Source organism: Macrobrachium rosenbergii, chromosome 43, assembly GCF_040412425.1.
Source record: "Macrobrachium rosenbergii isolate ZJJX-2024 chromosome 43, ASM4041242v1, whole genome shotgun sequence".
Classification (NCBI taxonomy): Eukaryota; Metazoa; Arthropoda; class Malacostraca; order Decapoda; family Palaemonidae; genus Macrobrachium; species Macrobrachium rosenbergii.
The window spans coordinates 22,091,739-22,104,469 of record NC_089783.1 but is presented as its reverse complement, the minus strand read 5'-3'; the positions used below and the strand labels follow the sequence as shown (position 1 = coordinate 22,104,469).

Sequence of the window (12,731 nt, the reverse complement as noted above, 5' to 3'; positions counted from 1 at the left end):
TGGAAGTCTGCGTCTAAGACTGGTTTTGTGCCTGGCTCTTTTGAACTCTTAGGAAACTGAAAGCAGCCACTCCTGATTTTTGGGAGTCTTGTAGGTAGCTCAAATTCTATGAATCACGAGCACTCTCCTGATGAGAGGCACAGGACGAGAGAAAGTGCCGAGACACCCAGGTGTCTGGGTGCTGAGACACCAGGAGTCTGGGTGCCGAGACACCAGGTGTCTTGATACTGCCCACCAGCTGCTTCGGTTGCTCGGCCGGGTTTCATACTTGTGTCTTGAGCCTTAGTGTTTGAGCATGCAGGATAGACACAGAGTTCCCCTTTGAACCTTCCTCTTGAGGGGCCTCGGCCTCGAAGGAGTTTAGAGTTCGGGAACTAGCAATAGTTCATGGCAGACGAGTTCTGCCCTGTCCAGATTCGATTGTGTTTGGGCGATCGGCTTGGCTCGGCTCAGCCCCTGGTCGCACTTACGAGACTGGCTCGCTCGGCTTGCTCGCCCCTGTCTAGCCCTTGGTCGCGCTTCCGAGACTGGCTCGGCTCGGCTCACCCCGCCTGCCTCCCAGTCTGGATTGCGTTTGTGTGATTGGCTCGGCTCGGCCCCACAAGGTTTTTTTTTTCTGAATCGGGTTCTCTGCTATGTTCGAGTGAACTTTTTGGTCTTCCCAGGAAAGCGCTTTGCCATGGCACAAGTGCTCTTCTTCCTCCATGTGGTGGTAATCTCCATCGGTTGATTGTCGCTCACGGTCTGCCTCTCCTGCTGGTCCTGCTGGTCCTGCTGGTCTTACTGGCAGGACAGGTAGGGGTACTCCTTCTCCTCACCTGTTCTCTTTTCCTCTCGGTTGTTGTGAGAGGTGCAAGACGGACAGAGATAGCTCTTTGGAGTTTGGCTTCCTGGCGTGCTTTGAGTGTTGGTCTCCCAATTCTCTCGTAGTATAACCAGGTAGCCAAGGAGGATTTCATGGGATTTGTCAAGGCTCCCTTCAAGGGGAGAGATACAGGAGTTTCATGCTTCGGAAGCAGCGAGGGTCTTCCTCTTCAAGTTGCGATCGCCCTTGTTTTTCGGAGAACTTTGCACCAATTCATCAGCGCGAGATCCCGAGGACAGGACCGCAACTCCCCCAATGAATAATCTTCATCACTCGCAACCCTTGCAGTTCCTGAGGGGCCGAGTGGGAGCCCCCTGTGTTCCTTGCTTCCGAGAGCGTTCTCGACCATATGAACTCTTTTCTTCAGAGAAGGCATTCATTCAGGTTGAGACACCAAGCTTCTCCCCTGCCTTGACAGAATACAAATTCTTCTTGCCTCTGAGGGTCTTGCCGACTGCAGTTCTGTGGGCAATTCTGGTGCTAAGAAGAAGGACTTCTTCTTCTGAGACACTTGTGACTCAATGGCAGCATTGCCTTTTTTATCGGAGAGGATATAGAATCTCTAATGTTCTTCTTTTTAGGTATTGATCTGTGTCTGACTCAGTAACACAGTTTGCTCATTTACCCTGGGATTTTTAACCAAGAATGAGGACACTTTCATGACCTGGAACTGTTCGGTCCCTCTCAAGAACTTAATGGAAGAGAAGACGGTCTTGACAGCTGTGGACAGTGCTCCGGGCTCCCAGGAGCACCCTCCAGCCCTGAGCCTTTGTATTGTCTGACTTCCAGCTACAGCTTGGCACCAGCTCTGCCCCAAGCTCCTAGGAGTGCCTGCCAGCTCATGACCGATTAGTTATCTGTAGCCACCTACATCCTGGCGCCAGCTTCTGATTGTCTGGCGCCAAAATCTCTCCACATTCTTGGCTCTGGGGAAGAGTAGGAAGCTCTCTTTTATGTTGGAATGTTCAGGTATTACCCGAGCAGGATTGGAAGTACAGGGGGACCATTCATAACCTGTAGTATTCTGACAAGGACCCTTTTTTCGCCCTCTAAGGACGAATTGATTTTCTTCATGTATGGACTTGGTTTATGAGACCATTCTTAGTTTCAGGAGAGCATTGGGCCTACTTTTAAGTGAAAGCTAAAGATGTCAGAACAACTCGGTGTCTCAATAGCCTTCATGCATACATGCCCCTTATGTCCATCGTACAATCGACCCACTGGAAGTGTAATCGAATTTTGCTTCTCACCTTTTCAGAAAAGTTAAAAAAATTGTTAAAATATTTTTGCGGGACCTTGTGATTATTAGTAACTGGCTTGGCATTGAGGAAGGAAGCATAGGATTTTTTCGTACTACCTCTTCACCTTGTAGTAAGGTGACGAGTTTTGTGAGAGGCGGGGGTACAATGTACCTGGAGCACCCACCACTCTCAGTGGATGGGACGTGGTCTTTATTTCAGTGCAGGTAACAGTGTTATCTGGTTGTTTTATTGTGGTACTGACCCAGGGCAAGGGCACTTTTTGAAGTTTGGGTAGTTTTTGGTTAACTCCTTTGCTGCAAAACTTCCAGTTATGCTTTGCTAGCCATTGGGCTTCTCTTTCACTGCAAAGCTCCCATATAAGTGGCAGATGCTCCTGGCTATACCGCCACATCGCTACAGATTAAGTTGAGGACCAACCAGAGACCGTTTTCTACTGCAGGCTGTCTTAACTAATGAGGAACATCAAGCATTGTTTTTAATGCTAGCAACTTTTTATATTTTAAATTCATTACATGTCTTAATGTCTTAGAGTAGAGTATGTCCATGTTTCCCACCTCCTGTCACTGTGGGAATCAGGTATGTAATTACTTGGTAAGTTACTTGTATAAAAATGACATTTTTATGATAAAATAAGGTTTTATATATACTTACCAAGTAATTACATGATCGAAGCCCTCCTGCCTCCCCTTCAATGGACATATGGCATAAGCAGAATGAGATTGTCTGCTAAGTCGTTCCGGGTATTCCCATTAGTGGGCAGGACCAGTCATCTGCATTGGACTTTGAAGTGTTACCCAGAAAGTTTTGAATTTAAGTTGCTGTGCAAGAGGAAACTATAGCTATGTAATTACTTGGTAGGTATATATTAAACTTTATTTTATCATAAAAATGTAATTTTTTAATATAAGTTACAAAACATTGGTTTTGTAATTGTTGGTGATTACATCAGTTGTAAGTACAAGTGTTCATTTGAACTTCCTTGGGGTATTGTTAATTTTAGTTAGGTTTCTTTTCTGTTTGGTTCCCTTGTTACCCATATTGTTTGAGTAAAAACTGTTATAAGGCATGGTGGAGTTTTCTGAATTTATTTGTAGTGAGATTATTAGATATTGGGTACTGTTAGCATTGTGAGTCAATACAGTATTGTATTTTGTGGCATACAAGACACTTTTTTTTTCTTTAAAGTTTTAAGGAATTTCATGGTGTGTCTTATCAGGTGAAGGCCAGTTGTCAAGTTAAACCTGTAAGATCATGTGAACTGATGGAATTTGTATTAAAAGATTTATGTGAAGTTCCATTTCAGCATAAATAAATTAACTGGTTCAAAAGCTTGTTGCTATGTACAAATTTGATATAATCTTTTTGCTTTTGAAATGCGAGCCACATATTGTACTGGGATTACTGACATTCCAGTCCTTCTTTAACGGTAGGGAAGTGTAGAGCTTCCCATTGTAGTGGGGAGTACAGTATTATTTTTAAAGAACAACTTCAGAATTCATCTTGTGGACATTCAAAACTCAGCACAACATGCATGTTGGACTTGTATAAGAAAAGATAGGTTCATTTTTATGTAACATATGATTTGCATTGCTTTAGTTTTATAATTGTATGTGAATTGAATGCTCAGGTTTTGTAAAAGTTATTTGTGTAATTTGATGGTGAATCAGAGCCTCATGAAGTTTTTTGCTTTTTTGTAGGTGTTCCACTTGGAGGCATTGGCTCAGGAACTATTGGCCGAGGATTTCGAGGAGAATTTTGTCGTTACCAGATTGTCCCCGGAATTTATGAATACCACACTGTTATGGCAAACCAGTTTATTGTTACTATAAGAGATCCTAAAGGCAATACTCTCTATCAAAAAGTTTTATCAACTCACAGGTACGGAAAAATATTTCTCTTTTAAGAACAAATGTCTGCTTTTGTAAATATATGAGTTTTGTTTTTCTTAATGTAATCATTTTTGGATTTCTGAATTTTATGAAATGAAAAGGAATGTTAATATTTTTGCATGTAGTTCAGTGTTATGTTAGTCAACATTCTTTCTTAGTCCTTATTGTATTAAGTATCTTTTTACTGCTTTTATTGGTGTCACTTCTGTCCATTTGCACAGGCCTCTTTTCATCAGTTCACGTACAATACATGTATTCTTGTTAAGGATCATAGCTTTCATTGTTTCTTTTTTCACATTTTCTTTGGAGACAACCAGAGTCACTTCCTAAGTTCTTTAAAAAGCAGAACCAGTCCAAGTTGTAGTAATTTATTTTTGAAATAGCATTACTTCCTTATTTGAAGTGCTTTTTTTAATGCTTGATCAAAGAAATGTTCTGCATATGACTTAAAAATGTATTCTAAAACTAAAATTTGTCCTTGTTTCTTTTTAAAATTGTTGGTTTTAATTAACTTCACGTGTTTGAAGGCAAAGTGCAATTGTCAGTCAGAACTAAGCACAGTATTAAAGTTAAGTAAAAGACTGAAAATGTCTACTCTGCTCATATAGGTACTTGGTAATTTCTGAAAAATTAAAATAAGCAAAGAACTAAAGATGGTTTCTTTATTTTGCTTGTCTTCTTGAAAGACTTGCTATTAGGATTGCTGTATTTCTTAGCTTGATGGTATTGAGATGCTGAAGGTATAACGATCAGAACTGGGCAGAACTAGTGAATATTTGGGATGAAACTTACCTACTGTTAAAGTTAGCCTAAATTTTTTTGCTGTTAGGTGTGATTGGCTTTCAAAATACAGTAAACAAAAGAATAATGCTTGGCTGATCCAGGTGGACTGTTTATAATAACCTGTTTCCCACCAGGTGGCATTGGAATGCTTATGTTCTTGTCAGAATTCTTCTGCTGTGTCCTTGGTTATATGGTGTGAACAGGCTGTACTAATTTTGACTGTACTTTGGATGATTTTCTCCTGTATGGTATTGTGCTTGTTTTCTGTTTTGCCTTATGTCATTTACAGCAACCAGAGATAAAAGAGTTAGGTTCTTTCCTTTCTAACATTAACCCTCATACCCAATCCCTTCCCCCATCACCTCATATTCCTCACCTTTTGACAACTGTACTTGTATGTACTAGCAACCCTTCTTCTTCTGCTGCTTCTTGTGTTGCGCCGACAGCTCCTGCTTTTGCCGCGATAGGGTCATCTCCTTTGGATTTGTTGATGAAGCGCAGGATGGGTGATTGCCTACCACAGTGGTGTTATGTAAGAACCCTCTGCCTCTCTCCATCCAGCTGTCACCCTCCCTACCATTGTCTTGTCGTCTAGTAAATCACCCCTTCCCTACCTCCGGTGTTTCCCAACTGCTTCCCATGACGACATTGTCAGAAGCCCTTAGTGTGTTACTGTCTCAGGCAACTGCTGCCTCACTGTCTCAGTCCATAGCTATGCTGGTTTCTGCTGCACTGGTTCTTCCTTTAGACTGGTCAGATTTTGACTCTGATTTGGAGGATTCTCCAATGGTTTGTAAGAGCTTGATAGATGTGCTTCTTTACTTTACCCTTACCTTTTTACTGAGGATGATCCTGTTGATCAGTCATCGGCTTCTATCTTGGCTCCTGTTCTGGTGAGTAAGAAGTTGAAGCTACCTGATTCTGTTAAGGTGCATTGTAAGGCAATCTCAGAAGTGTTATCGCTTGAAGCAGGTTCTCAGAATGCAACTGATTTGGTTTCGAGTCTAATGAAGTTGCATAGTGCTGCGTGTTATGACAAGTTGTGATGCCAGATCTTCATTCTTTTCTTGTTCAAGACACAAGTTTTTTCATGTTTCTTGACCCAGTAAGTGTAGAGCTCTTGAAAAGAGTTTGTCCATCAGAATTGATTCAAGATGAAAACAGTACAGTCCTTGTAGGAGTCCAGCAGAGCTGACAACTTTATGCTTATGGTGGGCCTTTTTGTCTTCTTTCTTTAATCAGTCAAAGCTCCTGGCTAAGTAAAATGTCGCACAGTTTGGGCAAGAGCAACTATTTGGTAGCATAGGTAATGAGCACGGATGTCTACCTTTACCTCATTTTACCTTAGGGACCTAACCACAAGTATGTGGATACCTTCTCTTTGGGATCTGAAGTGGCTGCTCAACTGGTTGTGTAGTCACCCAGGCTCTTCTCAGACAGAAAAGCATTTTGTCTAAGGTATTTGGATGACGTAGAGACTGGTTTTGAAGGGTAGAATGACTGGCTTCTTTTCTTTTTTTTCCTTCCTTTGTGAGGCAGCAGCTCAGGCTGAGTGTGTTGGATAGGGAGCAGTTGCCAGTGTTATGTAACTTATGTTAAAAAATTACATTTTTATGATAAAATAAAGTTTTATATATACTTACCAAGTAATTACGTAGCCACAGTTTTCTCTTGCACAGCAACTTAAATTCAAAAATTCGTGGGTAACGCTTCAAAGTCCAATGCAGATGACTAGTCCTGCCCACTAATGGGAATACCCGGAACGACTTAGCAGAAGATCTCATTCTGTTTATGCCATATGTCCATCGGAGGGGAGGCAGGAGGGCTCCGATCATGTAATTACTTGGTAAGCATATAGAAAACCTTATTTTATCATAAAAATGTCATTTTTATATAAGTAACTTACCAAGTAATTACATATCTGATTCCCACATTGACAGGAGGTGGGATACATGGACATACTCTGTTCCAAAACATTAAGACATGTAATGAATTTAAAATATAAAAAGTTGCTAGCATTGAAAACAATGCTTGTTCCTCATTGGTTAAGACAGCCTGCAGTAGAAAACGGTCTCTGGTTGGTGCTCAACTTAACCTGTAGCGATGTGGCAGCATAGCCAGGAGTGTCTGCCACTTAGTGGGAGCTTTGCAGTGAAAGAGAAGCCCAATGGCTAATAAAGCATAATTGGAAGTTTTGCAGTGAAGGAGTTAACTGAAAGCTACCCAAACTTCAAAAAGTGCCCTTGCCCTGGGTGCAGTACCATAATAAAACAACCAGATAACACTGTTACCTGCACTGAAATAAAGACCACGTCCCATCCACTGAGAGTGGTGGGTGTTCCAGGTACATTGTACCCCTGCCTCTCACAAAACTCGTCACCTTACTACAAGATGAAGAGGTAGTACGAAAAAATCCTATGCTTCCTTCCTCAATGCCAAGCCAGTTACTAATAATCACAAGGTCCTGCAAAAATATTTTAACAATTTTTTAACTTTTCTGAAAAGGTGAGAAGCAAAAATCAATTACACTTCCAGTAGGTTGATTGTACGATGGACATAAGGGGCATATATACATGAAGGCTATTGAGACGCCAGTTGTTCTGACATCTTTAGCTTTCACTTAAAAGTAGGCCTAATGCTCTCCTGAAACCAAGAATGGTCTCATAAACCAAGTCAATACATGAAGAAGATCAATGCGTTCTTAGAGGGCGAAAAAAGGGTCCTTGTCAGAATACTATAGGTTATGAATGGTCCCCCTGTACTTCCAATCCTGCTCGGGTAATACCTGAACATTCCAACATAAAAGAGAGCTTCCTACTCTTCCCCAGAGCCAAGAATGTGGGGAGATTTGGCGCCAGGATGTAGGTGGCGCCAGCTGAGCTGGACGCCAGATAACTAATCGGTCATGAGCTGGCGGGCACTCCTAGGAGCTTGGGGCAGAGCTGGCGTCAAGCTGTAGCTGGCGCCAGGCAAGCTGGAAGTCAGACAACGCAAAGGCTCAGGGCTGGAGGGTGCTCCTGGGAGCCCGGAGCACTGTCCTCAGTTGTCAAGACTGTCTTCTCTTCCATTAAGTTCTTGAGAGGGACCGAACAGTTCCAGGTCATGAAAGCGTCCTCATTCTCAGTTCAAATCCCAGGGTAAACAAGCAAACTGTGTTACTGAGTCAGACATAGATCAATACCTAAAAAGAGGAACATTAGAGATTCTATATCCTCTCTGATAAAAAAGGCAATGCTGCCATTGAGTCATAAGTGTCTCAGAGTTGGCAAGACCCTCTGAGGCAAGAAGAATTTGTATTCTGTCAAGGCAGGGGAGAAGCTTAATGTCTCGTCCTGAACGAACTCCTTCTCTGAAGAAAAGAGTTCACATGGTCGAGAACGCTCTCAGAAGCAAGGACTGCAGCTGCGCCAAACACTCTCGGCCCCTCAGGAACTGCAAGGGTTGCGAGTGATGAAGATTATTCATTGCGGGAGTTGCGCTGATGAATTGGCGCAAAGTTCTCTGAAAAACGAGGGCGATCGCAACTTGAAGAGGAAGACCCTCTCTGCTTTCGAAGCATGAAACTCCTGTACCTCTCCCCTTGAAGGGAGCCTTGACAGATCCCGTGAAACCTGCCTCAGCTACTTGGTTGTACTACGAGAGAATTGGAAGACCGACACTCACAGCACGCCAGGAAGCCGAACTCCAGAGAGCTATCTCTGTCCGTCTTGCGCCTCTCACAACAACTGAGAGGAAAAGAGAACAGGTGAGGAGGAGTACCCCTACCTGTCCTGCCAGTAAGACCAGCAGGACCAACAGGAGAGGTGAACCGTGAACGATAATCAACCGAAGGAGATTACCACCACACGGGGGAAGAAGAGCGCTTGTGCCGTGGCAAAGCACTTTCCTGGGAAGAGCAAAAAGTTCACTCGAACGTAGCCAAGAACCCGATTCAGAAAAAACCTCGTGGGGCCGAGCCGAGCCAATAACACGAACGCAATCTAGACTTGGAGGCAGGCAGGGCGAGCTTAGCTGAGCTGAGCCAGTCTCGGAAGCGCGACCTAGGGCTAGGCGGGGCGAGCAAGCCGAGCGAGCCAGTCTCTTAAGTGCAACCAGGGGCTGAGCCGAGGCGAGCCGATCGCGCGAACACAATCGGATCTGGACAGGGCAGAACTCGTCTGCAATGAACTATTGCTAGTTCCCGAACTCTAAACTCCTTCAATGCCGAGGCCCCTCAAGAAGAAGGTTCAAAGGGGAATTCTTTGTCTATCCTGCATGCTCAAACCCTAAGGCTCAAGACACAAACATGAAACCCAGCCGAGCAACCAAAGCAGCTGGTGGGCAGTATCAAGACACCTGGCGTCTCGGCACCCAGACTCCTGGCGTCTCGGCACCCAGACTCCTGGTGTCTCGGCACCCAGACACCTGGGTGTCTCGGCATTTTCTATCGTCCTGTGCCTCTTGTCAGGAGAGCGCTCGTGATTCATAGAATTCGAGCTACCCACGAGACTCCCAAAACTTGGGAGTGTCTGCTTTCAGTTTCCTAAGAGATCGAAAGAATCAGGCACAGAACCAGTCTTAGATGCAGACTTCCAAGACTGGCAGTGAGGGCGCACCCTTGAGAGGCTGCGCTCCCGTGGCCCCAAAATGCCAGAATCCACAGGAGAATGCGAATTGGTTCCTGCTCAAGGGTGGGCAGAGCCAACGAGAGAAACTTGTCTCCTGGAAGAAAGTCAGTCGCTTAGAAGTCCCACAGGACTCCCGAAGGGAATCTCTTCCCTGCTTCTTCTGGTGTTCGAACCGACAGGATCGAGACACCAGGCTGGGAACCCGACCGAGCACTGGCAAGCACTTGGGGAGAGGTTGTGGTGCTGGCAGGAAGAGTTGAGACACCTGGGTGCCTCAGCCCTTTCTCTCGCACTGCCTCCAAACTGGGCCGAGCAAATACTCTCCAGACCAGATCAGGATACTCGATATTCCATAGAATCTTGAGCACTCAGAGTGGCTCACGAACGAGCGCCCGAAGCAGTTCCCGTCTTAGAGGCAGAACTTCTAGGACTTGGAACGGGATCGCAAACCGAGGTCTGCTCACTCGCAGATCCCGAAACACAAAACTCAGGGCTATGCAAATCGGTTTCCCAACCCGAAGGTCGGGAAGAGCCAACGAGAGACCCACTGCCTCCTCGGAAGGAGGCAGTCCCTAGACGTTCAAGGGCATCAAGGGAAGAAGCAGCCTTCCTCTCCTTTGGCCAACGGAGGTCTGTCCAATTCCCGGGACCCCCTTGGACCTCGGGAGAGGAAGGGAAGGGGCAGCAGAAGACAAAATTGAAAATAAGATGAAGAAGACGATGGCTACTTCCACGGGGCGACTTCCTTCACTTCCACTCTGACATTTTCTACAGGATGGTGGACATGAAACATGGTAACCTCCAGGGCAGTCAGGCAGGAACACAACGTAAGTGGCCCAGGACACGACCACCAGGAGAAGCAGCAGGTATGATCCATGCAGGAGCTGCGGCAGCAGTTCGGAAGGCAGGAGTTACTGCAATGGCCAGGAACATCACTTCCACAAGGTGACTTCCTACACCTTCACGCCGACATCTTCTACAGGATGGCGGACATCAAAACCTCCAGGGCAGCTGGCAGCAGAAGAAGCCCCAGGCACGCCCGCCAGGAGAAGCAGCAGGCATGATCAGGACAGCCATTGCAGGGGCTATGGCAGCAGTTCGGAAGGCAGGAGCTACTGCAATGGCCAGGAACGTCACTTCCACAAGGCGACTTCCTTCACCTTCATGCCGATATCTTCTACAGGAAGGCGGACATTGTAACCTCCAGGGCAGCTGGCCGGAACACAAAAGAAGTGGCCCCGGGCATGACCACCAGGAGAAGCAACAGGCACGATCAGGACAGCCAATGCAGGAGCTATGGAAGCGGTTCTGAAGGCAGGGGCTACTGCAACAGCCAGGAACGTTACATGAAAGTCACCAGCAGTGACTGGAACGATCAGGACGGCTGCGGTAGGAGACCAGGAACAGCTTCCCAGAGGCTGTCGTCGAGTTAATAGGAGCATAACACATGGAACAGCAGGAGCAGATGGACCACAGGTATGCCAGAGGCATTGCCACAGCATACATGAAGAGCAGCAATGACAGCAATCGATCCACATTGGCGGGAACAGAGTCGGAACTATCCCAACATGGAACTATGTCATCCAGCCAGGTATTGTGGTTGATCCCGAAGCAACACTAAATTAACGTCTTGACTCCTTCATGTGAGATATCCCCTGAGATATCCAGTCAACTACTGCTGTGTCTGCGATGCTCACTGTCAACCTGAAAGAAAAAGTAAAGATGATTAGTGAGGGAAACTCCTCTCGCTGCGAGGGGAACTGCCCTACGAAGCGAGAAGAGGTACCCAAGAAGAGGTCGCCCAACCGCCCGCCACCCCTCCCCCTCGCGGTCTTCGCCTGACGAGTGAGCGAAGAGGGCGAAGGAGAGAGATCTCTACTGAAGGAGAGATAAGGAAGAACCTACAGGGAGAGAGAAGGACAGAGGGGAGGCTACCAAGGCCGCCGTGGAAGTGTAATTGAAACCCTTTCTTTATGGATTCGGTTTTTACTCTTAGTATAGAAATTGTCACTTCCCTTCTCTGGCTGTTTGCACTACAAAGACCCTCTCCCAAAAGGCTTCCAGTTTGCCTACTTGGTCCTTGAATGTGCTTAGACTTCTGTCAACCCCTCAATTCAGCGGACCCAGTACAACCAAAACTCACATGCCACAAAAGGTGATCTTCTTCATTGCGTTAGCATCAGGAGCTCGTATTAGTGAACTGGGCTCTCTTAGACGGGGATGATACATCACGCAAACAGCTGACCATCAGTTATTGTCCCCTGGCCCATCATTCCTGGCCAAGTATGAGAATCTTTTTAGAAGGAAACCTATTTTGATAAGAAAACTCAGTGTAGCAAACAAGACAATATGCCCAGTTGAAGCACTTAAGGTGTACCCAGAGGTCACAGCAAATGTCTCAGAGGGTCCAATTTTCCTACTCTTATCACAAACAAACCACTAATTTTAGTGTCCCTTATTAAAAAGGCAAATCCACACTCCTTTCCTAGGTCACATGAAAAAACAGGTTTTGACATAGGAAAAACCTGTTTTTGGTAGTTGCTGTTGAGTCCTCAAGGAGTTACCTTCCATGGTCAGAGGTCTATGGTGACCAAACTAATATCAAAGAATTCTCATTTAGTCAGTCTCTTCGCCAGGTAGTGTGTCATAATGATAAACAATATAACACGTGATGAAGCATGTAATGGACTTAAAGATAAGAGGGCTCTTTCTTACAGCAGAGCTGTACCAAGGTTATTTCCTTCGTCAAACCTGCTAGAAGAGGAAGTGATTATGCGCATGCGCAGTCTGCCATAGTCTTGACAGACTGGCAAGAGACTAAGGAAGCCAATACTTTCTGTTGGTCAATACAGGATGATCCCTCGCCCAAATCCCATGACGAAAAGGCCTTAGGAGTGAGTGGCCAACCTAGTAGACAATGGTTTGTATTTCTGAAAGGTCAAATAACAAATTTTTTGAAATATTTTGTATTTTTCCTTGGTATGAATTAGGGCCTTTTGTTATACAGTGAACCCCCCATATTCGCGAGGGATGCGTCCCACACCCCCCCGCAAATAGCTAAAATCCGCAAATACTTAAAACCCCTCTAAAAACACTTAGAACTGCCCATTTTGATAGTTTAAACACAGAAAAACCCTGTAAAAATGCATATACCTGAGTATTTTAATAGTTTTATCACAAAAACTGCATTTAATCATGAAAATTATATGAAAATATAGTGATTAGTGAATATTTCTCAGTGAAAAATACAGCGAATGGGCGAATTTTCCGTGAATAATGGCTAGTTATGTTCCATAGAGAAACCCGCGAATGCGTGAGTCCGCGA

The 12,731-nt window shown here is 45.1% G+C and overlaps 1 protein-coding gene across 1 annotated transcript in view; it reads left to right on the top strand.

Annotated features, from left to right (window-relative positions):
• Positions 1-12,731, top strand: part of LOC136828642 (non-lysosomal glucosylceramidase) — a 110,765-nt gene that overhangs the window by 18,827 nt on the left and 79,207 nt on the right. Inside the window, exon 3 of the mRNA XM_067086680.1 lies at positions 3,825-4,005. Within this exon, the coding sequence (XP_066942781.1) occupies positions 3,825-4,005 (181 nt within the window). The remainder of the gene's footprint in view (positions 1-3,824; positions 4,006-12,731) is intronic.